The 26,927-nt window shown below is 39.2% G+C and overlaps 3 protein-coding genes across 3 annotated transcripts; 2 read left to right on the top strand and 1 right to left on the bottom strand.

The window, feature by feature from the left end:
* Window positions 1-316: 316 nt before the first annotated feature.
* On the top strand, window positions 317-8,927 carry sacm1lb (SAC1 like phosphatidylinositide phosphatase b). The gene is made up of 20 exons (XM_056762253.1): window positions 317-441; window positions 1,740-1,837; window positions 2,119-2,193; window positions 2,419-2,546; window positions 2,656-2,805; window positions 2,890-2,949; window positions 3,699-3,732; window positions 3,882-3,983; window positions 4,162-4,247; window positions 4,473-4,559; window positions 4,643-4,711; window positions 4,875-4,954; window positions 5,031-5,129; window positions 5,210-5,348; window positions 5,489-5,558; window positions 5,857-5,929; window positions 6,050-6,143; window positions 6,407-6,499; window positions 7,402-7,459; window positions 7,539-8,927. Exons 1-20 carry the CDS (start codon window positions 413-415, stop codon window positions 7,673-7,675), a joined length of 1,761 nt encoding a protein of 586 aa, XP_056618231.1. The 5' UTR covers window positions 317-412; the 3' UTR covers window positions 7,676-8,927.
* Window positions 8,928-9,608: 681 nt separating this feature from the next.
* Window positions 9,609-18,268, bottom strand: LOC130432756 (sodium- and chloride-dependent transporter XTRP3-like). Its single transcript, XM_056762252.1, has 11 exons — window positions 17,934-18,268; window positions 15,422-15,562; window positions 15,256-15,347; window positions 14,956-15,183; window positions 14,293-14,403; window positions 13,885-14,126; window positions 12,704-12,866; window positions 11,644-11,848; window positions 11,328-11,487; window positions 10,386-10,551; window positions 9,609-10,309 (listed from the first exon to the last, which is right to left on the bottom strand). Exons 1-11 carry the CDS (start codon window positions 18,055-18,057, stop codon window positions 10,133-10,135), a joined length of 1,809 nt encoding a protein of 602 aa, XP_056618230.1. The 5' UTR covers window positions 18,058-18,268; the 3' UTR covers window positions 9,609-10,132.
* Window positions 18,269-22,269: 4,001 nt separating this feature from the next.
* Window positions 22,270-26,411, top strand: ggctb (gamma-glutamylcyclotransferase b). Its single transcript, XM_056762254.1, has 5 exons — window positions 22,270-22,417; window positions 25,110-25,264; window positions 25,353-25,498; window positions 25,581-25,713; window positions 26,103-26,411. Exons 1-5 carry the CDS (start codon window positions 22,351-22,353, stop codon window positions 26,268-26,270), a joined length of 669 nt encoding a protein of 222 aa, XP_056618232.1. The 5' UTR covers window positions 22,270-22,350; the 3' UTR covers window positions 26,271-26,411.
* The last annotated feature ends 516 nt before the right edge of the window (window positions 26,412-26,927 follow it).

Genomic DNA, 26,927 nt, shown 5'->3' with positions numbered 1-26,927 from the left:
TTTTAGATTATAAATGAAGAGTTTGGTTCCAAAATGATTCTTTTTTAAATCATGTTTTTTTATCACGTTATAATGTTTTTATGGTGTTACCTCTATTATTGCTTAAATCCAAACAAACAAACTGCAGTTTGATTGATATTAATTGGATTGCACAATAAAATAAAAATGATTTTTGAAAATGTTTAAACTCACTTCGGAACCAAACTCTTCATATATTACTATATACATGGATGATATAACAATTTTGCACCGTGGATTGTAATTTATGTTCCAGTATTAGATAAGAAACGTTTTGCAGAGACTTTTGTTACAGGTCATATCCGGTCGACGTCAAAGTAGCGTCGCTGGCTGTCGCGCTCTTCCCGCTGCCGCACTGACACGTCACGAAGGTCAGGCGAGAGCGAATAGAAAAATGGCGACCACCTACAACACCTTCAACCTGTGAGTATAAATGTCCATCTTCTGATGTCCGTCGAGTACAGACGCGTCAGTTAGATTCACTACTGCTGGTCTGTGATCGTTTGAGCTCTTTAAATCACTCAGGAGCGACAGTGAACTACATACATTCGCCCGTCACTGTGGCGGTGTTTCAAACCCTAGTGAGCTGCCTAGCTAGACAGCACTGTCGGTCAGCAGCGATTTTAATGCTCGCTCGCGGTAGATTCCCATCTGCGTCACTCTACGCCCTGTCATGTGTTATATTCTCTATGTAGTGCACTTAAGAGCTAACGTTAGCATAACTGACTCTAATGAGAACACTTCCATTCATTCAAGTGTTGATGTAAGGGTATATCTGCAGTGCCTAATAGACACGATAGAGAAAACTAACATTGTTTTGAACACTAATACCACAGAGCAAGGAAATAAGTGTTCAAATGTGACCATTGAGAGACTTTACACACGAATGACGTGGAAGTCAGTCTAGTTCAGGCCTGAGTGTCAAGATCCTTTTTGTGTCACAGTTATATTCACAATTTATTCACTGTATTGACATACGTGTACAAAGAGGCAGACTCTAGTGTGCACAGTTTGACTCAATTAATATACCATACACAATAATGGGACACTTAGTTTACATAGTAATGTATATATATAAAAAAACTAACTTGGCTCTGTGTACTGTGGTAGGCTTTGTGAGACCAGTTTTATTGCAATTATGCTTTTTTGTCCTTATGTTGTTCATATTGCTTCAATTGTTTACCTCATTTGTAAATCGCTTTGGATAAAAGCGTCTGCTAAATATAAATGCAAATATAAATAATTATAGACATCAGGTAAATCATAAGTAAAAAGAAATACAGTATGTACCCTGTTGAAAAAAACTGAATATGCTGGGTTAGCTATGTTTTAATGCTGGTTTGATCAGCTGAAACCAGCACATGAACATCTTAAACCAGCACAAGATTAGCTTAAACCAGCCAAAACCAGCACATGAACATCTTAAACCAGCAAAAGACTAGCTTAAACCAGCCAAAACCAGCACATGAACATCTTAAACCAGCACAAGATTAGCTTAAACCAGCCAAAACCAGCACATGAACATCTTAAATCAGCAAAAGACTAGCTTAAACCAGCCAAAACCAGCACAAGACTAGCGTAAACCAGCCAAAACCAGCACATGAACATCTTAAACCAGCACAAGACTAGCTTAAACCAGCCAAAACCAGCACATGACCAGCATTGAAACCAAACCAAACCAGCAAATGCAGTTTTTATTAACTTGCCCTCTCTGTTCACAGACACACAACCCCTGAGAAGTTCTACATTGAAGCCTGTGATGATGGTGTCGCTGATGTTCTGGCAATTGACAGGGTGTCCACAGAAATGACCCTGACAGGTATGACAGAGCTCAGTGAATAAAACATGTGTTCAGTCTTCAGCACACATGCTCAGTGGGGCTCATGAGTGATTCTTTCTTAAACTTCATTCCAACATTTCAAGCCAAATTAGGAGGCAAACGAAAGTTTTGAGAAACACTTGAAGATGTTTTGCAGTACCCTGAGAACACAGTTAGATACTGCAGGAGTGTTTGAAACTGATCTCAGAAGGATTTTCATTAGGTTTGCTCCTCGGGCCTGTGTTGTTTTATATATTTATAAACTCTGTTAATTGTTTCAGTGAGGAAGGATGTTCCTCCGTCAGCCGTCACTCGACCGATCTGTGGCATCATGGGAACTCTACGACTGGTGGCAGGTCTGATCTCTCATTAAATAATTGAAGAATTGGCGTCTTTTTAAACTATAAGTGTTTGTGTAAATTGGGTTGGTAACGCTTCAAAAGAATTTGAAATATCTATATTTGTTAAGTTTATCCAACAGGACAGTCCAACGTAAGCTTTGTGACTTTCAAAACAAAGACAAACATCAAAACGGATGTTTTCCGAGTGTTATAATATCTTGTGTATCTCATTGTTCTCAGGCGTGTATCTCATTGTCATCACAAAGAAGAAGAAGGTGGGAGATCTGTTGGGTCGTGCGGTCTGGAAAGCCGTCGACTTTGACATCATCTCATACAAGAAGACGGTTTTGCATCTCACTGATAATCAGGTTAGAAGTGAACGTTTGAGCACAGCACATCCTGCATTATTGCTGAGAGGTTTATTTCTGACCACAGCTCTCGCCGTGTAACACGTGTTTTGTGATGCTGCTCTTCCAGATGCAGGACAATAAAGCCTTTCTGTCCATGATCAACAACGTCTTGAATACAGACGGTTTCTACTTCACCACAGACTACGACCTGACACACACACTACAGCGTCTGTCCAACACCAGCCCAGAGTTTCAGGAGATGAGCTTACTGGAGCGGGTGAGCGAGAGAGAGAGAGACACAGGTGTTCTTTAAATCTTAATGTTGACTTAAAAAGCAAATCTTTCTTTATTTTGTCTGCAGGCAGATCAGAGGTTTGTGTGGAACGGTCATCTGCTGAGAGAATTTACAGCTCAGCCAGAGGTAAATAAACCACAAACAAACAAATTACTGCCAAACTTTATTACACAAGTGCTACACTGGATAAATTACCGATATTTTGTAGCATGTGCACCATATATTCTGCACTGTACAGCCCTGGCTAGTCTGTAGATTTAATTGTGTAGTGTGTGTTGCCCTGTTCTTCTCTGCAAACTCTCAAAAAGTCTCCAAGTGTGATGGCTAGTTTTAATCAGTTCAGATTTTAAAAGTTGTGTAGTGTATTCCAGCGTTAAGGGGCATAAAAGGTAACACTGTACACTGTGGACTAGCCTGACTTTATAACTGTGGAGGTCACGCTGGATAAAGACGATGCACAGTTTGCTGTAGAAAGAAGACGCATGTCTGCGCAGCCCGCATGATTGTATAAAGAAGACGTGCCTCACTTTTAAACTTTTATTGAATATAACATCAGATTAACAATACAATCAAGCTTCACTTTATAACTGTGGAGCTTGAATTGATAACTGCCCAGCTCGTGCTGTATAAAGAAGATTTGTGTGCGGCGCTCGTGCCTAGACGCGCCTCACTTTATATCACCGCAGGGTGTTCTTCATCCATCACAATGTTTCACTGTAGACATCATCTGATCCCAATTTGGTAGACACCCCCCGACCCTAGTGATGATAAAAATAGCATTAAAATGATATTCAATATATCTTCCAGCTGTAATGAAAGCAAAAATCTGCATGCAGATGAGGTGTAACTATCTTTCACGCTGTGTTTTCTTCCAGCTGCACAAGTTTGTCTTTCCTGTTATTCACGGCTGTATCCTTTCATGAGCTGTCACCGATTACTTTCTTACCATAAACATGCATCAAATAAACCATATCTACTATTTGTGTTTATTTTGACACTTTATTTTCCACATGCGAGTAGTTTCTTGACATGTGACAGTCCTTGATAAGAGCTGACAGATATCACCATGAGGTCCTGCTGCATCAACGGCAAAGTCTTCGATTGGTGCATCATTTCCAGACGGAGCTGCTTCCGCGCGGGCGTTCGATACTACGTACGAGGTAATGCTTGTGAAATCCGCTCCCTGAGACCAGACGATCCGCACGTAGAGACCCTTTTATAGATGAAGATTTGCTTTAAGTCAGTTTTTAGTAGAAATCGGGTTAGATTTTTTCTCTCAGACCGTCTCATTTCTGCAGTGTTCACTTCGTAGGCTACTACACAATCTTTCTTTTGCAGGTATTGATTCTGAAGGTCATGCGGCCAATTTTGTGGAGACTGAACAGATTGTGCAGTATAACGGAGCTAAAGCTTCATTTATACAGGTGAGTTCATGAAATGTCACTTTCTGAAGGCTGCGTTGAGCTTTCAATCACCTCTCGTAGGTTCTGTTGTCAACCCGCTTCTTACCTTTCTATGATCCGTCTAAACATGCCCTTTGAACTGAGAGCCTGTCTGTCAGATTGTGCTTGTGTTTTTATTTCTCATTCACATGACACTAGTTCTGATCTCCACAAACCAATGATGGATCCATCTGTTCTCTTCCACAGACTCGAGGGTCTATACCGTTCTACTGGTCTCAGAGACCCAACCTCAAATACAAGCCCCACCCACAGATCAGCAAAAACCTCAATCATGTGAGCTGTGTTCTGATTCAACATGATTTCTTTATTTAAGGACAGTGGTGCTTATAAGTGATGTGTCACATGTTCTCTCACAGCTGGACGGATTCCAGAGACACTTTGACTCGCAGATCATAACATACGGCAAACAAGTCATTCTCAACTTGGTATGTGTGTGTTTACTGTGGCCACACGAAGCTCTCACTGCTGTGAGAGCTTCACATTTCTGATACATTTCTTTGCATAGTACTTGTACGTGTGTAATGACAATAAAATTGAATCTCAATCTCAAGATCTTTTTGAGGATTTCTCTTTGCGTTTAATCTCCAGATCAATCAGAAGGGCTCTGAGAAACCTCTTGAGCTGGCCTTCGCAAAGATGGTGAACGGTCTGGGAAACGGTATGATCAGGTGAGATGATGAGACCTTCACACAACAGAGATGAACACACGCCGCCGGTCTCACACTCTCTGGTCTTCTCCTGCAGATATATAGCGTTTGACTTCCATAAGGAGTGCAGTCGCATGAGGTGGCATCGCCTGCAGATCCTGGTGGACACGGTGGCTGAGATGCAGGATGAGTTCGGGTATGATGTGCGTTTGGATTATGGCCGTCATGCCTGTTTGGAAAATCTTCTCTGCATCACGTGTGTGTTTTTTTTAACAGATACTTTCTGGTGGATGCTGATGGAACAGTCCAGGTGCAACAGGACGGGACGTTCAGAAGCAACTGCATGGACTGTCTGGATCGTACCAATGTCATTCAGAGTCTTCTGGCCCGCAGGTCTCTGCAGTCGCAGCTAGTGGTGCGTGCGGCACACGTGTCTCTCCGTGCATTTCTTTTATTGGTCTTCAAAAATTAATTGCGTTGTGACACACGGTGGGTTGTGTATGTATGTGCAGTAGTGTATAGCGAAAACTGAGGATGTGTGTTGTGTGTCTGTAGCGGATGGGAGTTCTTCATGTAGGCCAGCAGATTGAAGAACAGGCAGATTTTGAGAAAATGTACAAGAATGGTAAGCAACCGCTTCATCCCTCATCATTCACAGTCTGATAACTGACCGTCATGTGTCGTGTTTGTCAAATCTGTACTTTTTACTTTTGGACAGATGTGAATTCTGATGTCATCATAGCATACATATCTCATCTGCTCATTGTTTCCAGTAAAGGCTGACACTGACTATATATGATCATTACAATTATGTTTTAATGGTGTTGTTGTTGAATGTATTTTAGACACGGCAGAAAGAGCTCAGATGATTCTGTTCATAAACTCTTATATTTGATGTGTTTCTCATCTCTCTTCTCCTGCAGCGTGGGCAGACAATGCTAATGCTTGTGCTAAACAGTACGCGGGCACAGGAGCACTGAAGACAGACTTCACACGGTGAGCAGGACAGCTCTGTCTGTCTCTTCTTTGCTATGATCGTGTATTTTGTCTCATTTGTGTTCTTCTCTGGCTGTTGGGAGGGTTTGTCATGTTCGCTCTCTCTCTCTCTGGTCTCAGGACAGGGAAGAGAACTCATTGGGGTCTGTTAATGGATGGCTGGAACTCGATGATCAGATACTACAAGAACAACTTCTCAGATGGATTCAGACAGGTGGGCTGATGTCATTGAGATTCTGCTGCACACACACACACACACACTCATGTTTGTTTCACTGTGTTAGTGAGGTCCTCTCGTAGACTTGATTAAAAACCCTCAGAGAAATCATTTGATTTAAGAGACTCTTATCGTCTGGAACATTTTTAAGTCTTTGTCCAGCTCTAGTTGCTGTTGAACATCTTTCTCTGTTGGTGAGAATAATCTGGACCAAACCTGCACACACACATACCCAGTGTTTGATTTTGCTGTGTCTCCAGGACTCCATCGATCTGTTTCTTGGGAACTACGCCGTGGAAGAAGCAGATATGAACACACCTCTACATGAACCCAAAGACTGGAAGTTCCTCACGGTAAGAGACACCCGATCATGGATAATGTTTTTATGATCCAACTTCTGTCAGAAGCAATGCTTCTCAAACTGGGGGCCCCAACATGGATCCAGGAGGCCACCCATTTTGCGGCATTATATGAAATATAGAAATGTATTATACATTTTATGCAGTGAGGAGTGAAATGTGAGGAGAATAAGGCCACCAACCAAAATTATTGATGTCCAGTATTGTATTCCCAAGTTGTTTTTGGTTTAATTAAAATCTTAATATAAGATTATACGTTTTTATTTGGGGGGGCTGCAAAGTGATGCACTCTACACAAAGAGGGGCTTACAATGAAAAGTATCAGAACCACTGCTCTAGAGAAATATTCACACCTGTGTCAACACATCACCTGAATTCTGTATTCATGTGCAGAACATTTGTTGAGAGAATCTGATAATAAACTATTTTTTTTATATTCATGACGATTAACGTGATGTGTAAAAAATGTTTTTAGATATGCACCGCACCAATATATCGGTCAATAATCGGTATTGGTTGATAAAAAAAAAATTCACACAGTCGGCCGTTAGTTTAAAAATAGCCGATGATCAGGACCGACATATCCTGTCAATCAAAAAATGCTATGAATTTGTCCTCTGTATATAGAAAATGTTGAGAAACATCACCTGTTTGATGTTCAATATTAATAATCATTATGTCAATTAATTACTTGGTTGGTTATTAAATATTTGTTTAATCTTCAAAATGGTCATCAGCAGATATCACTCTGAAAAATTGGCCATGGGTATCGATGGATAAGTGTTGTATCGGTCCATCTTCAATTATTTTGTAAAGTGGTGACTCTTTTAAATCATTTTAAGTGCAGATAGAGGAATTTTGAGAATGCGTGCTGAACTCTTTCTCTGTCTTTGCAGCTGCCCATCATTATGGTCGTTGCGTTCTCGATGTGCATCATCTGTCTGCTCATGGCCGGTAAGATAACTCTTAGAACTTAATTTCTTCATCACGTGAATGACCGTGTTGCTCATTCTCTGAATTCCCCGTCCCAAAGGTGACACGTGGACGGAGACTTTGGCCTACGTGCTGTTCTGGGGAACTGCGAGCTTCGTCACAGGCGGCGTCATTCTCTTCAACGGACGGGACTTTGTTGACGCTCCCAAACTAGTGCAGAAAGAGAAGATGGACTGAATGTGTGTGTGTGGAAAGCAGCTCGGACCCTCGGAGTCTTCATCATCCTCCTCATCCTCAGTGCTGTCTCACTCTCAGCTTCATCGGCCCTGGAGTCTGTACTGACGGTAAAGGAGGAGGAGAGGTGAAGGGCGAGGGACGGGAGGGGCGAGACGGACGCCTGCTGCTCTCCACACGGTTGACGTTTCATAGAGGACCAGGTCCTCTCTGCATCACAGAGTCCCACAGTGCCAGCAGCCAATGAGAAGCTTCACTCGAGCACCTTAAGACCATCATGCATTTCATGTGCGGACTCTAAACTCATCCGGACGCTTTCCATGAGTTTTTTCGGCCCCAGAGACCGCTTCATCGCTGCTTGTTTCTTCGCACAAACATGCTGATGTTGTGTTGCTCTTCTGTACATTGCCCGCTTTTATGAACCGTCTTGTCTTGGGTTCCAGTAAACATCCTGAAATTCAGTTGTTTGCAGAATCGTGTAAGGGAATGGTCTTGAATTATTTGCCTTTCTTACCCTAAACTTTTCACAAGAGTGTGTGGAAGTGAATGAAGAATAAACTGTTGACAACAGAAGCACATTTACTATCAGAAAGACATAAACAGACCCGATGGATGCTTTATTAATGAAAGGACTCATGCTGGAGTGTTTTGCTGTGAATGTTAAACGGCTCGAGGAAATGAACTGATTCTTCTTAACGGTTTAATCCAGATTGATTTATATGAGTCTTAACTTGTTATGGGACCAAAGTCTCGTTGTCCAAAGGAGAAAGTGTGTGTGCGGATGGAGACCAGGGAGTTTACTGCATGTAGAGGAACAGTCCGTCACTTCACCACGTGCCACATCGTTTGTTTCATCTCGATCTGTTATTCCCGGGGTCATACTTTTCCTGTCTCTGCTGTGATCCACAGACTTCATGTGAATGTTGCCTTGAGCTGATCTGAGCGGATGATGTCCAGCACCTGCTTCTGTCAGAAAGTAAAGTGTATTATTGATATTAAACCTGTTCCGGTGATACTGTGTCAGTCTGTTTTGAGTTTTTGCAGAACTATTCTATATTGTTCACAACATCCATCATTGCAAAGAACGTAATCTTTTTCAACATTTACTCCTCTTCACTCCTCCATGATTTGACACATGCTGGTCTGAAGGGTTATACATTTCTACAGATTTTCAGAGAAAGTCCTTTAATGAATGTCTGTTGTACAGTTCACATGCTCATCTCATTAATAAAAGACATTCATTATCTTTTTATTAGTAAGTGATCCGAAATCATCATGAATCCTAGATTTTCAACTGTCTTGGAGTTTCAGACACGTTTCTCTTCTCGGCCCACATCAACAGGAACGTGTTTATAAGATGAAGGTTAAGAACATTTCACAGCAGTGACATTCCTGACTTCACTTTCATAACATGCTTGTTGTTGAAGTGAATGAAGAACACAGAGGGATTAACATGCCACATTAGATTAGTTAAAGCTAGAGAACAAATAAAGTGTTGTGAAGCGTTTACAGTTCAATTAACAGAATTTTCTCTCTATGAACTTGATGACCAGACAATACATATGAACATGTTATATAAGGCATCACAATACTGTATATGATGCACGTTTCATCAAATCGATGCTAAATTATTTGTAAAGACAATAAAAGACTAAAATTCAGTACAAGCTATTTATCTTGCGTTTTATTTCACAGCTCCAGTTCCCAAAACTGTATTTGAGTTTATATGTGGTTTAAAAACACGCTCTTTTGTTTTGCTTTTTGTATTTTTTCAAACTATTCATGCCTTTATTTCTATTGATTAAATTGTGTCCTGTCTCACAATTCTGCAATACACACAGGATTGACGTAATATACGTTTGTTCTACCAAAACCTTTTCTTTCTGCCATTAAACCACATTTTGATGTTTAAGAGTGAATCACTTCCAGAGGAACATCAAGAACATGTTAATTTTATTTTTCCGAAACAGAGACCTGTTATTACTCCAACAAGGTAGTAAAAAATCGACTAATGGCAAGAAGATTTTGACTCATGAATGACAAAACATGTACTGTTATGATGTAAACAAAGCAGCTGTGATTAAATGTGTACAAGTACACATTCAATTACTACAAACAATAATAAATGAATCAACGTAAAAGTTATTTGCACATTATTATTTTTTTTTTATTATTTGGCAACTTGCGTTAAGAAAATAGAACCCCTTTGGATTGTTCACTTGCTCAAGTGTTCAATCTAAAACATAAACAAATCTGCTTTGCTGCTCTGACAAGTTGACTTTCTGATAAATTGCTTTACATTTATACATAGAAATCATTTTATAAAAATCAGACAATAAATGTACATGTTTAAAAATGTATAAGTTTAAATGTACATTACACCTATTGAACAACAAAAACAATATATATATATATATATACTGTATATAAAAGAAATCTATATTGTGGTGTATTTCTGATCTAAAGTCCAGATGAGACGGTGCTGACGGTCTGGCGCTGACGTATGGGTTGTCCTCTGTGTTTCCTTTTACAGAACTCATAAAGAGCCACCAGAGGGATGCAGCTTAAAGACGACAACAGAAGCAGAGCTATAAAAGCTTGACCGTACGGTGGATATTCCTTCACCACTGATCTGCCCTACAAAACAAACGTTGGATTTCAATTGCTGACTCAAGTTCTCAAACAGCTAATTTGGGGAAACAATGGAACTTACAAGATCTTTATCCCAGGCCTGATATGTTGGTGTGCCGCCCTGAATGTAGTTGACGATGTAAAAGATGAACAGTGTGATGAGAAGAACCGGACTCACCACTGCCCACATCACTCGCCAGTACAAGTTAGGCCGATGACCCAACATGTCTTCAATATCTTTCTCAAACCTGTGTAAATGACACCAGATGAACATCTACAATTTTAAATACATTTAACTCATCAAGCACAGAATGTTCTGAATAGCAATTTAAAATAAATCAATCATTAGTGGAAGTCAATAGTTCTTTCACAATTAAATAAATGTTAATTTTATTACATATAACATTTAATTAGAAAAATCTAATCAAAAAGTTTAAATTACATTTTTCAATGACATTTAAAGTTGATTAAGAACATTAGAAAAAGTCACGATTATCAAAATAATGCTCATATGAATACAACATTTTCCTATTAAATTCTTTAATGTTTGTCAGTTATTATAGGTTTGAGTAAGAATTGAAGATATTTCAGCTCAGAAACACAAACATCACGAGAAACACTTAAACTGTATTGTGAGGATTTTGTGAAGATTATCGGTTAAAAACATTCGTTTGACCTTCTATAAATACATGCTAAAGTCCAGAGGCCATTCCTCCAATCTCCGATGAAAATAATGAGATACAACCAGCTGAATCATTGTGAATATTCAGGAGAGGTAAACAATGACACAGAAAAAGGAGAACTGGAAAAAAACTCAAAGGAAAAGACAACAAGCTTCTTAAATGTGTTGTTGTTGAGGTCAAAGGCTGCATGTGTGTATCTTGTCAAACTTGCTGGTGTTTTAGAGGATATTCACTTGTTTCACTTTTAGGGTTTTAATGTGAAGTGTGATTTGTGAAGTAAATCCAGTAGAGGTAGGCAGACGTGATGTGTAGTTTACTCGCTGTCTAAAGCCCAGTCTCACCTTTTCAGTCCATATATGTAGCAGATGCTGACCACCTCGAAGAGAGCGATGAAGAGCAGAGACAACGTGGCTCCATAGTCATTAAACATGGTGAACCAGTAACTGCCTGAGCGGGTGGTGAAACCCAAACCCAGAAGAAGACACACAAGACAGACCAGACCTGCAGCACATCGACATCACGTCACCTCTGATACACTACATAAGTGTTTTATTGTATACTTCAGTTCAATAGTTTTGAAGATTCTTTATTTTTAATGTATATTTGCTTGAAATGACTTTTGATTGAAGAAAGAAATCATTTAAGAGTAAATCTCACCGTTGATGGTCTCGTTGCTGAATGTGCGTGAGAGGATCTTAAGGTCTCCCAGCGGGGTGATGATGGCCGTGATGTTACCCAGCATGCTACCCATCCCCAACAACAACAGCATGATGAAGTAGAGAACAGACCAGAGCTGAGACACCGGCATGTTTTTAATGGCCTCGCTGTACACGATAAAAGCCAAACCTGTTCCCTCCACCGCCTGCAAACACACATGCCGAGACACACATCATTTACACTTTCACATCTGAGTTTATAAGAAACGTTTATCAAAAAGTATTGGTAACACTTAACATGAAGGTACCCTTTCTGAAGAAGTTATAAATTTGTTCATTAATGATTAATAAGTCATTTATAAACGCATTATGAAGCAGTTATGACCGCATGAAAAAAGGGGGATTCTAACGAAATATCTTGCAAATAGTGAGCAGGTATAAGAAAAACAACCTAAAATCCCACACTGTCCCGTCTGACAGCATATATTGCAAACAACATCAAGATAATAATGAATCTGCTTTTGAGTCAAATAAATAATAAATAAATATATTTATTAAGCATTTATGACATGCGAGTTAAAAATGTCTCACTATTTAGCTGGTATTTCTTTAGAATCCCTCTTTTTATTCATGCAGTTATAACTGCTTCATAATGCATTTGTTAATGACTTAATAATCATTACTCAACACATTTATAAATGCATTATAAAGAGTACCTTCAAGTAAAGTATTAAATGGACGACTCAATCAAAAGTGAAAAATAGAGTTTATTTTATAGAGTTAATCTCCATCAAAAGATTGAGTACAAGTTTAGAGCAAACACACTTCAATGTGATCTTGCACAGTATGAAGATTTCCAAGGAGTAGCCTACATAAAAACTAGACTGGGAGTGTACTTATATGTCAAGGTATACTAATAACACATTGAAGATGTCTTTAAAAAGGTTTTGACGGGTCTGGATGGTGTAACTTCAAAGTTCAAGTCTTTGGCATCATGTCAAATCATATTTCAGGTCTGGCTTTTGCTCAGGAACAAGACAGTGATATAAATCAAACTGTACCGTGTCTAATTCTGCCTCCAGACTACAGTCTTCTATTTTTGATGCGATGGAGGAAAACATCTCTGGATTTGTGTGATTCAGGTGAGAGATCCAGACGGTCACGTTATTAAAAGAGATGTCACTCTCAGATAGATCAAATGTGTCGAGCAATAACAGCCTCATCCTGAATAAACAACACAAGACATCATCAGTACACATGAGAGTCAGAAATCTGACAAATGTTTCAGAAGTTTGAGAAGAGATGTCAACAATGTGTCAAACTGAGCTCACATTTGTCTCGTCTGCAATGAAAAGTCAATATTAGTGAAGATCTCAAACATTTCTCATCACATTTACTCAAATCCAGATGATTTCACCCCCACAATCTACACAATTTACATTACATTTAGGCATTTGGCAGACGCTTTTATCTAAAGCGACTTACATTGCTTTATCCTATACATTTTACATAGGTATTTGCAATCCCCTGGGATCGAACCCACAACCCAATGCTCTTACCACTGAGCTACAGGAAATTTACACATTTACACTCTCGAGACATTCAAGACAAAGTTGATACCTAAATAAAACACAACTGAGAACTCCATCAAATCTCCTGAGCTGAACCTTCTGAAATGGTTAAAGATAAACTTTAGGAGATGGTGGTCTAGTGGGTTAAACCACTGAACTGGTAAATCAAAGGTTGCTGGTTCGATCCCAGCATCCACCACCAGAGTGTCCTTGAGCAAGACACTTTACTCCATGTTGCTCCAGGGGGATTGTCCCTGTAATAAGTGCACTGTAAGTCGCTTTGGATAAAAGCGTCTGCCAAATGACTAAATGTAAATGTAAATGTAATAAACTCCAGGCAGTGGAACAATCATACATTCACAGTCGTGCGGTGAAACAGACACACAGCTTAATGTTTGATGGAAAAGTGTGAGATTGTAACTGTCAGAACTGAAGATCATACGCTGAAGTTTAACAGATTCTGGGAAAACCTCACAAGAGAAGTCACTTATTTCATCATACAAACTAAATGAAGATGATTTCGGTTTCATTGACAGCTCAGATCTGATCTAAGGCTTTTATTTCTGGATTCTTCAGTTGTCTGTTGTTACAAGATCAACAGAAACGTGTGAACTCAAGCATTCAGATTTGACAAGCGCTATGTTTCTTAAGACCTCGCCGATGTCTCTCACCTTTCCAAACAGCTCTCATAGTTGAGCGTGGCTTTAAATCCATAGATGGCGAAGGTCACAATACAGGCAAACACTGAAGTGCCGCTGTTGATAAGAGACACGGCGACCGCCTGCTTCTCAAAGTCATTGTTCTGGTGATTGTAGCTGGCAAACGCGATCAGAGAGCCGAAACCCAAACCCAGAGAGAAGAAGATCTGAGTGGCAGCGTTGATCCATGTCTGAGGATTTGCTAACTGCTCCAGCTAGAAACACACACACACAAACACACACACACACACACACAAACACACACACACGCATACAACCACATACACACATACACGCACAGAAACACACACACAAACATCAATACAGAAACAGCAAATGAAAATAAAAAGAAAATCATTTGATCTTTACACACAAACATACTTTAGGTGTGAACATGTACTTGACTCCGTTCCAGGCCCCGTGAAGAGTGAAGCCACGAATCAAATAAATGAAGAGAACCAGGTATGGAAACGTAGCTGTAAAATACACAACCTCCAGAAACAAAAACATTCTTTTAGGGGTTTTTTCACATTCTTTACCACACTGAGAAAAAAAACAATCCAGACTGTAATGTTTTCCCATGCAAATGCCATCAGCTGTTTACCATTACAACCAGTATAAGATGTCTTTATGTAATGTGTTTTGGGTCTCATCCGGTAAAATGTAATAGTTCCCATCCTTCAACATCACACATTACCAGTACAGACCCCATCACAGTTTTTTCCTTTAAAACCCATTATAACCATTACATCCGGTAGAGTTTATCTGTTGATTTCTATGCTACACTATTATGACATTTACAAACAAATACATTTCAAATAAAACAATCAGTAAAATGTAAAAAAGCTTATACAGCTGAATCATTATTTGCTTTTAAGACGTGATGGTTTTGTTAAAAGGTGACAAAAATCCACAACACTTTCCTTTACAATATGAACTTCACTGAAACTGTATAAGCAAACAGATCAGAGGTTTTCATTCTAAACAGAAAACACAGAGAGTCGTGTTGAAGACGTGCTTATGTGGCCAAAGCTTTGATTTTACCTTTCCTGTTGATTTGACCCCACGGACGATGAAGAGGAAAACGATGACCCATGCCAGCAGAAGACACAACGCCAGTCCCATATGAACACCTCCATTCTCATCTATAGACGAGGAGATGTTCAGTGTCTCACGATAGAAGAAATACTGTGTGGGTGAAGCCACTTCACACTCCTCCACATATCCACTCCTGTTACTGTTCACCGGACACTGGGACCACGGCAACACTGACTGCACCACACAAACACACAACATCAACATCTAAATACACTAAATACAGTGAACACTTCCATCTGAACTCACCTGAAATGAGTGGAAGAGATACCAGAAGCTCCAGGCATTGATGATGTTGTAGTAGAGACACAAGTACACTGAGGTCACAACACTGGCGATGCCTGCAATGGGCAGAGAGAAACATAAACCTCATACATGTCTTGTACTGTGTGATAAAGAGCCGCTGGACGCTCACCCAGTCCACCCAGATACGGGCTGATGGCCGACCAGGCCCCGATACTGCCCAAACGCATCCTCTGACCGATGGCCAGCTCCATACAGAAGAGAGGAATTCCCTCCAGAACCAACATCAACAGATAGGGAATCAAAAATCCACCTGGAAAAACACCACAATGACATCAACCCTGTAAACTCTCTCTCTCTCTCTCTCTCTCTCTCTCTCGTGTCTTGCATTAGTGATTTACTGAATGGCATATTACAGGCTATTAGACCCTCTTGGGTTCCTGTCATTCAATACATTTACGAAGAACTGGATTTAAAAACCATTACTGTAGTTTTAAAAGATGTTTTATGTTAATTTTGTCAGATTTTCTTTGGCTTGTGTTTGTTTCAGATTGAATGTAGAAACTGTACTGTATACACAAATTCCATCTTTTTTTAGGAACTATAGGAAGAGCTCTGTGAACAGCTCAGAATATGTCTTTCTCTCTGCTATACGGGACATTCTACAACAAACGTACATTTACTGTGACACATTACACTTTTTAGTGACATTGTTTTCACAGTTCAGGTTCCCTCAGGTCATGCAAACGGACCAAGGCACAAACTTAAACGCTTAGAATCTTTTTAATCAAGTGTTGAAAACTTTAAAAGTCTCCCACAAGGTTTCAAGTGCACATCATCCCGAAAGACAGTCCGCGTTGGAACGTTTCTACTAAACATTGAAGGCTTTGCTGCACAAATACTGCTTAGACTCTGGTAAGGACTGGGACGAGGGTGTCCCTTCAGTTCTGTTTGCTGTAAGAGATGCAGTACAAGATAGTTTAGGATTTAGTCCCGCTGATCTTGTATTTGGTCAATCTGTAAGAGGTCCACTTAAGATGCTTAAGGTGGATATGCTTTCATCCATTTTTTTTGCGAAGGACATGCATCAGACGTGGTCAATAGCAAGTGAGGCTTTACTGAATACACAGTTCAAAATGAAAGTCGTTTTGATCCCAAATCTCTTTTGCATGAGTTTAAAGAAGGCGATCAGGTGGTGATGTTATTGCCTGTAGTTGGTTCGGCGTTGACTAGCTCGTCCTCCTGAGGACAGTAAATCAGTATGTATTTGTTTATTTCACATTTTTAATTTATCGATATGAAGGACAACAACTTGATATTGATGGATGATATTTTTCTTCTAAATATATTTTTTTAGCATAACAAAACTATGAAAGCTGTAGGTCCAATTTGGCTGAGGACAAGATTTGTGATTTTTAAGCGAAGTGTTTTAATTATAGATAAAAAATTTGAGAACCTAATGCATGACACGTTTAGTTTCAGAACAGAAGTCGGTTTTAGACATTTTTGGATTAAATATTTCAGTGTAACAGTACAAGGTCAAATAATGTGCGTTTCTGGTAGAATGTCCCACATCTGTACTTTGATGGCTCGTTTCTTCAAAAGTAAATGAGACATTTGTCATTTTTTATGTATTACACTCTGGTGAAAGATGCACTGAATGTATAACCGCACCAGATTTCATCACAGATGACGTTATGTCCATCACAGAAAACCACAATCAACCCAATAAACACAATCCAGATAACAGTAAACCCAAATAAGAGCAGTTAAAAACAAAAGCTCAATAAACCCTGATAAAATAACATTATGTAAATAATACGTTAACCCATGTGTGATAAAACATCCCAGAGAAAGGAACAAGATCAATTTAAATGATATATGACCTTTACAAAGCTGTAAACATTACACTATTTAAAAAGTATCATTTCAAATGAATTCTAACAAAAGGAACACATTTCTAAAACAATTCAGTGTTGTTTCAGAGTAGGAGAGAGAATCACAAGCAACACTTAAAGAGCAAAGACTACCCCTTAACTTACTTTATTCAGGGGAGAAAATATCATTAAATGACAGTAATTAATCATTAATAAAGGTATACAACATTCTGTGTACATGACATTATACTGAATCTGGTGTTAAAAAATGATTTCATGATCAAAGAGTTCAGTTAATCTAGTTCTTGAATAAATCATTTATAGGTGCTTCTTTTGTTTTGGCCAAAAAACTGTCAACAATTTAATTTGAGATATTTAGATATTTAACCGCAGATGTTTTGAGTCTTCAGTCAGAAATAAATTCAAAGAAAACTGTTTTGGTTCTGAAGTCTTAAATCTAACACATCATTTTTTTTAACGATTAAATGATTAAATTGATGTTTTTCTCTTTTTCACAGAAATCAAGACCCTTCATTTAAGTGAGTATACGGTTTACTTTGATCTAAAAAATCTTTTTCACCGGCCAAGACACGTCAAAACACACAAACACAGCTTGATTTACTGTTGAGAAGCTTTCGCACCATCTCTGTGCAAATATACTACATGTTGATCCCTGAAATCCTGTTAAAGCTGATGTTTTTATTTGCGTCTCTGCTCAGACTACATGAAAAGGTTTTATTGTTTGTTGAATTCTAGAAGAGTTTTAAAAGAAAAAGGTGTAAAGCATTTAGAGAAGAAGGACTGTACCTCCCCCGTGCATTTGACAGAGGTATGGAAAACGCCAGACGTTCCCAAGACCGACTGCATAAGACACACACGCCAGGAAAAACTGCGTGGGACTGTCCCAGGACGGACGCGCTTCTTTACTCATGATGATGACCTTCAACACACAGATCCGTCCGCTCGGTCTGAAGAGAGATCAGAGAGATTATTTCTGGAAACAAGCAAATCCCGAGAGAAGCGGAGAGACTGGGAATATTTCCAGTCTGTGTGTGTACATGTCGGAGACGTTTAAAGTGACAGTACTCAGGAAAGGTCCGGGGGAGGAACTCTGACTGTTATTGGCTGGATCCGTGTCATTTAGGTGAATGTTTGATTCTAGTCTGATCTCCTCACACACATCTTATCAGTATTTTTATTGGTTGAACCATCCCTGTCTGTTATTATCACTCCGTCAGAAGTCACAGGACCATCAATCACATCACAACTTTCATTCTCTATGAGTCAGTGTTCACATCCTACACAAATCTGTCTTTACTTACACAATGAAGTCTTCATGACCACACTTTACTTGTTATGGTGTAGAAACATGAAAATCTACAGTCGACAAAATCCCTGAAAACGTACTTGTTAATTGATCATAATACAACTTCAAATCTTTAAAATACCGCAAGCGTCTGAATACTTTCATAATTTATGTTTGGTCAAAGAAACAGATGCAAACAGTGCTTTTAAAATAAGAGTTGAAATAAGTTTTATGAGTTATGATTGTGTGTTTTTATGGAGAATCAAGTTCATTCAATGATTTACAGAGTCAGTCTTGATTTCTATCCTGTGTTAACTGAAAGAAAGTGTAATGTTTCCTCAGTGTAGAAGATCAAAATAATATGTAGATGAATGATGTCGAGTAAAAACTTCTGATGTAAACTACAGCATTACAGTTCTGTGTTATTACAGCTTAAAAATTTAAAGCAACGGCGTTCCACACAAAAACTTTTGCTTGTGTGTTTTACTGAGAGGGTTCACAAAAAAGTGTGAATGGACTTTTCGATCTGGATGTTTGGTGAGTTAAAATAAGCAGTTAAATATAAATCATTCACAGCTATTTTCCCCCAATCATGAATATGAGAAAAGTTCTTTAAAACAATACCTGCATTTCATTTCAGCTCGGATGAACATGTGCATTTGTGTAAGATGTGATCGGGAGAAAACTCAAGACTGGAAAATCATCCTGAGATCAGATAAAACATCATGACCGTCTAAAAAAGGAGAAAAAAAGACAATCTGAACGGGATCATAACAACACATATCACTTAGAAACCAGCGGATGGTTTTCTTGAGTCAATAAACACCTATGTGTCCTGAGGCTGAGGTCATGAAGGTCACACACACTCTTGACCTCTCGGTGAACCTCAGACTGTCATATTCCATTAACCCTTCATGCTGGGAATCTTTGTTTTGAAATGACCGGCTTATGAAAGCTATTATTAATATCGTACCAAATGACAGAAGTGATGTTTTCTGACAATGGATTTTACTTTTTTCCTCCACGGAATAAAAAACACTGTTCAACGAGTAATTCACCTTTGAAATGAAAATTCTGTCATCACTTGAGTTTCTTTCTTTTGCAGAAAAGAAGATATTTAGAAGAATGTGGTTAATTGGACACCATTCACTTGGATCGGTTAAAATAGTATATATGCTATTAGTATATCTCTTATAATATATAATTGTTAAAATACACAAATTCTGTCAAGTTCTTTTAAAAAAAGCGTTTTCAGTATGAAAATCTCCACACTTTAGTGTGTGTGGGCAGTTCAGCAGGGGATCATGTCACAGTGGGACTGATGGTTATTTTATTGAACAGATGTGCGGGGTCACAGCTGTATAATTGTGCATGAACTTGTTTTTTTCTTGCGTCCCACTGCTAGAACACCCCAAATAATGTGTTTGTTTCACGGTGACCCTTTGATTCAATTAAAGTCGAGCGTCACAAGCCCTGCAGGGATAACACACAACACGCCGGAAGACACATTATTCCAGAACTTTTCTTGTATATAAACAGATGTATGAAGCAACTTAGTGGGACGGAACAATACACAATACAAAACTGATAACACACCGCTCATGTGAGTACTGTGCTGTGTTGGGTAAGTTACTCTGATAAAGTAATGAATTACTAGTTACTAATGACATATTCAATAGTGTAATTACATTACTGTACAGACGACTCTCTCCAAAAAGTATTAAATTACCTGATTCAAGGAAAGACACGAATTGATTCTTAATTCATTCAAATAAATAATATACAACTAAATAAAGTAGGATTAATAACTGACCAAAGTATAAGAAATGTGAGAAAGATACATTCATTCATGCATTTTGAAGTTAAACTTTGAGTTTTAATGTTAATTCCACTTTTCTATACATTACACAGTATTTAGTTTAATCACATCAGAAGTAACTGTAATTCAATTACAGAAAAAAATCAAAGTGATCCCTTACTTTACTTTTTAAGGGAAAAGTAATTAAATGACAGTAACTTATTACTTAGTAACTAGTTACACCCAGGGGCGAGCTGGGAAGCACAATCGGCCCTGGATTATTCGGCACACATCAGCCCTCCACCGTTTCTGTTGACGGGAGGGGGGTGTTGTATGTAACGTGTCATTACATTACATGCATACGTGTCCGACTTATAATACGTCCGTCTGTCAGGCCCAATCGTCCATTCCGGCCTCATGCATTAACAGCCCACCGGGAAAATTTCCGGTAGTCCAGGTGGCCAGCCGCCCCTGGTCACGGCCGTAGGTGGGATGGGCGTTCGGGCTTTGACAGAATGTCCTACCGGTCAGTCCGCCCCTGGTTCCACCTAACACCGGTACTGTGATGATCTGTGCACTGGTTTATTTTGCAGGTTTGACAGAATCTCTTCGACTCCCTCTGGAGGTTTGTTATGAACACACATGTTCCTGTTGTTCAACAGGACTGTAAGTTTGCAACACACTGGACAGGCATTTGATTAACCTGCGTGAGGTTTTAACTTCTAAACCAAAGAGTTTAAACAGGGCTGTACTTCAGCTCCACATTAATTTAATTCAGCTCGAGGTGGAAGTGACTAGAAGGATCTTGTAAATCTTCAGCACAGTAAACGACACGCTAACACGCCAACGCTGCGTGGGAGGAACACTGACCTCGTGTTCTGTACTCTAAAAAAGTCCATTCAGTGTCTGTCCACATTTACAATAGTTCTGGATATTTCATGCGCCTCCAGAAGCGTGCGCAGCATGTTAATCACTTTTCTTCAGCTCTTTATAGTTCAAGTTGGTTTAAGAGGCATAAAGAGTGATTGAGGAAACAGGACTGATATAAAGGTGGTTAGATCAGTTGATAGTTTGATTTCTGGCGCTGTCCTCGTGGGAAACTCAAATCCATCCGTCACCCCAGTAACCGCAGAAGGAGCTCATGGATGTGGATTTGCCTGTGAAAAGAGGAGATGTGTTAGTCTAAACTTACTCTCACATTAAACTGACACAACTTATCAAAATTACTTCTGATCAATAAAAGATATATTACATTCTTTCAAATTCAGGCAAAATATGAATCCATTAAATAAAATTTATACACATGCTGATTAGTTTTATTAAAAATCAGTATTACACACTATAGAGGACAAAATAATGAAAAAAAACATATTAATCTAATTCGAATAAAATGAAATCTGCTACTTTTTATTTTGACAAATAACTTGACATTTAAATGTATTTTACGTACTTTTTAAAATGAAGTAAAATAAAACAATACTTTATTAAACAATTTTTAATCAATGAGAGGGACGTTATACTCGTAATGTTTTTATTGTATTCTGTTTTAGATTGTGTGGTGAACTGTGTAGGCTAATGTGTTCTTTTTTGTTTTATAGTTATTGGATGTATTGTACAGAAATGTATAGTAGAAATGTGCTCTTTAAGAAATAATCCTAAACCCAATTAAACAGACACATTTAAAACGCTTTATTTAATTCAACAGCTCAAATGATTTAACTCTTGTCTTATATCACTTTTAACACACCTCCTGTTATCATCTTGACTAAAATACATAAAGAAACATGTAGTACCGTGCAAAGCATGCTGGGAACAAGAAATCCTCAGCCCAGTGTCAGCTAAATTACTTTAACACGACTCCAATTATTGTATTGATGGCGTTCAATTGAAAATGGTGTAATAAGGTTGTGACAAAGATTAAACATGTTGTGTGTGAATTACACAATTTAAACGCAAGCTGTGGCATCTGGAAAGACAATGAAATTTTCCATCAGAACAGGTCAGTGCGGGGGGTAAAGATCCACCAGTGCGGGGGGTAAAGATCCACCCCTCCGGTGGGTTAAAGCTCCTCTGGCTCGAGTCTCTATCGACACATCAGACTGAACTCTCACACAGACACAATGTTCGTCATTAAACTCTGTTTCATCAGCACCTGCCTGATCGGACTCGTGCTTCTGTGCTCTGCAGGTATGTGATCATAAAAGTCTGATTCGATATTTAACCGCTGGAACGAAATTAAACGAATTTTGGCTCAGAGATTGGGACTAAGATCTCGTGTCCGTGCGTCAGTGTACAGTAGAGCGCGAGGAGAAGTGATCGCTGTTCTGTTCTCGCGATAGCTGCATGACACTACAGTCACAGGCGTGTTTGAGATGCGCGCTGTCTGAACAGAAGACATTACATTTAGTCATTTGGCAGACGCTTTTATCCAAAGCGACTTACATTGCTTTATCCTATACATTTCACATAGGTAATTGCAATCCCCTGGGATCGAACCCACAACTTCTCGTTGTTGACGCAATGCTCTTAACGACACTGATAGGGAAAGCTGACGCGAACGGGCGCGTGCAGTGGGAGGACTGGAAACGTCAGCAATGACATAGATCGCGTTCGCGTTTCTTATCGCATATTTCTTGGGCCAACTGAGTTTAATAGTGAGAAATGTTCTATACGTATATTACACAAACTCTCAGCCCTGTCAAGTCTGCAAGACTTAAGTTAAATATAACAATATTTAACGTTTCAGATTAACCCCCAAAAATACATGTAAAATGCGATATTTATCTTTTTGGAGAGTTCGTATATTGTGTTTCGTTCCTGGACAAAGTGCTATAATTGTGGTTAAATTAGTAAAATGTGTTAGAATTTGTTGTTTATTAAAAATATATCGAAAATATGAAAAAAATTGGTCAAAAGCTATTTTTATTAATAACTTACTTTGGCTAGCTAGATTGTAATTTTTCTAAATCACCCTGTTTATAGTATTTGATAATTTTTTGGGACGATATTCAAAAAGATTATCAAAAGAAAATGATAAAAAGCTGGAATAGACTTATTCGATAATATAAATGACATTTATTTTTTTGTATTTATAAATATGGATGGATTGAATGGATTTTTTGTCTTCTTTGTTGTTTGGTTTGTATAATCTTTTATTATTTTTTCTTGTCTTATCCCCTTCTAAAAATTTTGTTTGAATGTGAACTGTATCCCATCTCGTTTAGTAATGTTTTCGTTATACATGAAAAAAAAGTGATAAAATCGATGCAATTGAATAGCCACTGCTTATACATTGCTATGAGGACACATAGATGTGTATTTTCCACATATACATCACAATTAATAATACAAACTACTGGACTTCTTAATGAAACACTTAAGAAAAAAGATATAAGCGCAAATGTTCTCGCCCGATGAACATTTAAGATGTGTCGTCAGCAAGTCGTTTCCCATCAACGCAGTAAATGACGAAGCAACTGCGCTCGCCTGCGCATTTCGGCCCGGCCGCCCCGCCGTCGCGAGAGTTTTTTGGAACACTTCAGCATGACATCACAGCGACGCGGACGTAACTGAGACACTTTTCTAACCGGCATGCATCTTGCGCTGATCACCGGTGATCGATTCTACGGAGAATTTGTCCATCTCGAACAAACCTAGTAGTGACTGAAGTAGATTTAAACATGGCAGCGCACACAACACTGGAAAGAGGGATCGCATTTGACTTTAAATGACTCATAAAGGAAACTCGTTGAGTGATATATAGTGTAAATAACAGCATCTCACCGAACCGACCGAACCGAGGCTGGCAGCTGAGCTCAGTGTTGTTTCTCTGTGATGACAGGACGCATGACAGCGCCGTGACGTCACAGACCGACGCGTTGTCCGGTGAGCTTTAACTCAATGTGCTTCCGTTCAAACAGCTGTTATCTCTGTCGGTAAAAAATCAGAGGCAGTCAAACTTTTAAGCTCCAGTATTTCATATTAACTTGACTTCCCAACGGTACTTTTAGATTTGATAACACGACGTTCTTACCCTGCCTGTGTTATGAATATCCACCAGGGGGCGCTACGCGCGCAACAGTTTGGGAATTGGGGCTAGTTGTCACACGGTCAATAAATCTATATGGAATTAAAGTACAATTTAAAATGCGTCTTTTCTTTTGCAAGGGATATTTTTTTGGGTTTCAATCAGCTGTCTTATAATGGAATACAGGTCAACTTTGTTTAAATGTCCAGGTCAATTTGAAGCATAAATGTAGGCTGAGGCCAAAAAGTTCTTTTAAAGCTTCTAATCATGTATGTTCAAAACTATTCCATCAGAACACAAACAAAAACTTAGAATGTTTCTAAACCATAAACGTTTACTGTAGTTTGAGGAAGTTGTAAAAGAGGAAGAGATCTAAAAAACGGAAGTCGAGTTTAACTTTCTGACTCTTATGTTGCAATTCAGATTCAGTGTTATTTCTCTTTCTTTACCTCTGACAACTCAATGTCGGCGATCTTTTCTTCCAGCTGTGTCATTATTGAACGGTATTATTTGTTTTCATTAATATTGTGCCGTTGAAGGTAATGGCCGGAGTGATGAATAAACTCTCTTCAGGTTCATGAGGGCGGTCAGGACACAGAAACAGAGCAGTGTCTGACATGTCTTTGACTCGGTCATAGACCCAGAAGTGTCACATCTCCTCTAGAGGGAGGGTTGACGTTTGGGAAAGTTCTTGCTGGGTGATGTTTCAGATGAATGCAGGCCTGCATCACTGCAGTTTGGGACACAATGGATTTGCATAAGAATGAAGTGTTGTTGAATGCTTCTATCAGCCCTGCTGACTATGATTCCAGAGCGATCTGTCTCTCATCCTGTTCCTCCTCATCCTCACAGTCCCTCTGCCCACCGACGCCTCAGAGATGGACAACACCACACATCACGGCAACGATTCCGCCTTCCTGTACTTTGCCTATGGAAGTAATCTCCTGAAGGAGCGTCTACAGCTCAAGAACCCGTCAGCAAGCGTTTACTGCGTGGCCAAGCTGAAGGTACGGTGTCATCCCTTTCTTCACGTCTGTCTGTGCGTTTATATTGACGCGTGTGACGTCACGTAACTTTAACTTCAACATTTCCCAGGACTACAAGCTGGTCTTTGGAAACCCCAAAGGGCAGGAAAGCCAACGCTGGCATGGGGGTGTGGCCACTATCGAGCACAGCCCGGGGGATGAGGTGTGGGGTGTGGTGTGGAGGATGAACATATCCGACCTGGAGTCCTTGGACAGGTTCAGACACATCATCATGTGAAATGTTGCTTCTGTCCTGATGGAGACGTCATGTAAGCTGGATGTTCCTCTGTGATTGCAGACAGGAGAGTGTTAAACGAGGGACGTACAGCCCGATGGAGGCGTCCGTCTCCACCAGCGACCAGGACTTCAACTGTCGCTCTTACATCATGAACAGCTGTGTGCACGCTCCACCATCTCCACAGTATCTGCAGGTAAAATCCTGACACGGGCCTCAACAACTGACCGTGTGAAAGTAAATGTCTTATTGAGCTTGCCGTGTTTGTACACAGATGTTATTCACTAACTGTAATGCGGTAAAACAGCAGAAACACGGGCCTTCGAGAGCATTCATGAGTTTGTTGGCACAGTGTTTGCTGTGTTTCTGGAGTTTTCTCTGCACGACACAGACAATAGAGCAACAGCCCGTCTATTTAAGGACACTTCTAGTACACACAATAATTCTGTCATCGTGTATTCATTGTCATGTGGTTGTAAACCAGCGTGCGAGTCTTTCTTCATTGAAACACAAAAGAAGATATTTAGAGAAATGTCTCAATGGTGTTCTGGACTTCTGAAAGGACTGATTTCATTTTTCTTCCAGGTGATCGTGATGGGGGCGGAACAGAACGGCTTACCAGAGGACTACCAAGAGAAGCTCAGGTCTATTGAAACCAACAAATACGAGGGTTCTCTGCCTGTGATGAAAGAACTGTCGAAAGCTGTGAAGAAATCTAAAGAACGTAAAGAAGAGACGCTATCTGATGATTAGTATTAGATCCACTCGCTCTCTATGTGCATCAGCTGTATTGAAGATTCTAGATCTGTCTTTTCATGAAAATCTAGTCACGTCAATCACTTATGTGCAGTATTTGTACTGTATGGCAGCAAAAATTAAACTGCATTAAAGATCTGTGTGTCTGCTAGCGTGAGTTTGTTTTCTTTAGTTTATAGGTAAAGAGCCTTTAGCCGACATCACAGTCCACAGAAGAGAAATACTCAATTATCAACACATGTGTATTAAGTCGGTTTATACATTTAATAGACACTCTAATCCAAAGCCATCAAGAAGAAATATTCGTTTATTTACGGAGCAGCGCACACAAATGAACATGACTGTGGCACAAATGATTATTGTTCATCTGTAGGCCACTGACGTGTGTCATCTTAAAAACAAATGATCATATATTAATGCATAAAAAACACATACATTACAGAAAATCATGCGAAAGATTATATGAAATAAAAAATATGTATCTAAATGTTGTGCTACATAAAAACTAGCAATTACTAGCTATTTTAAAGCTAAACAGTAGGACATTAAAACTAATTTATAATGATTATATTTGTAAAACGTTTACCTGCTACATACTGTATGAAGAGTTTGGTTAAAAATTAGGGGGAGAAATCATGTTTTATTATTATTATA

This window comes from Triplophysa dalaica, chromosome 12, assembly GCF_015846415.1.
Source record: "Triplophysa dalaica isolate WHDGS20190420 chromosome 12, ASM1584641v1, whole genome shotgun sequence".
NCBI classification, from domain to species: domain Eukaryota; kingdom Metazoa; phylum Chordata; class Actinopteri; order Cypriniformes; family Nemacheilidae; genus Triplophysa; species Triplophysa dalaica.
This window is presented reverse-complemented; position numbering and strand designations above follow the sequence as displayed.

Bases quoted from the DNA above. Each gene is read 5' to 3' on its own strand.
- sacm1lb (XM_056762253.1), top strand. From the start codon at position 413: ATGGCGACCACCTACAACACCTTCAACCT. The intron at 2,547-2,655 runs GTTAGAAGTGAA...CTGCTCTTCCAG, and splicing joins TGCATCTCACTGATAATCAG to ATGCAGGACAATAAAGCCTT. The intron at 3,733-3,881 runs GTATCCTTTCAT...AAGAGCTGACAG, and splicing joins CTTTCCTGTTATTCACGGCT to ATATCACCATGAGGTCCTGC.
- LOC130432756 (XM_056762252.1), bottom strand. From the start codon at position 18,057: ATGAGTAAAGAAGCGCGTCCGTCCTGGGACAGTCCCACGCAGTTTTTC. The intron at 15,184-15,255 runs GTGAGTTCAGAT...TGTGTGGTGCAG, and splicing joins ATCTCTTCCACTCATTTCAG to TCAGTGTTGCCGTGGTCCCA. The intron at 14,127-14,292 runs GTATGTTTGTGT...GTGTGTTTCTAG, and splicing joins AGTACATGTTCACACCTAAA to CTGGAGCAGTTAGCAAATCC.
- ggctb (XM_056762254.1), top strand. From the start codon at position 22,351: ATGTTCGTCATTAAACTCTGTTTCATCAGCACCTGCCTGATCGGACTC. The intron at 22,418-25,109 runs GTATGTGATCAT...TCATCCTCACAG, and splicing joins CGTGCTTCTGTGCTCTGCAG to TCCCTCTGCCCACCGACGCC. The intron at 25,265-25,352 runs GTACGGTGTCAT...AACATTTCCCAG, and splicing joins ACTGCGTGGCCAAGCTGAAG to GACTACAAGCTGGTCTTTGG.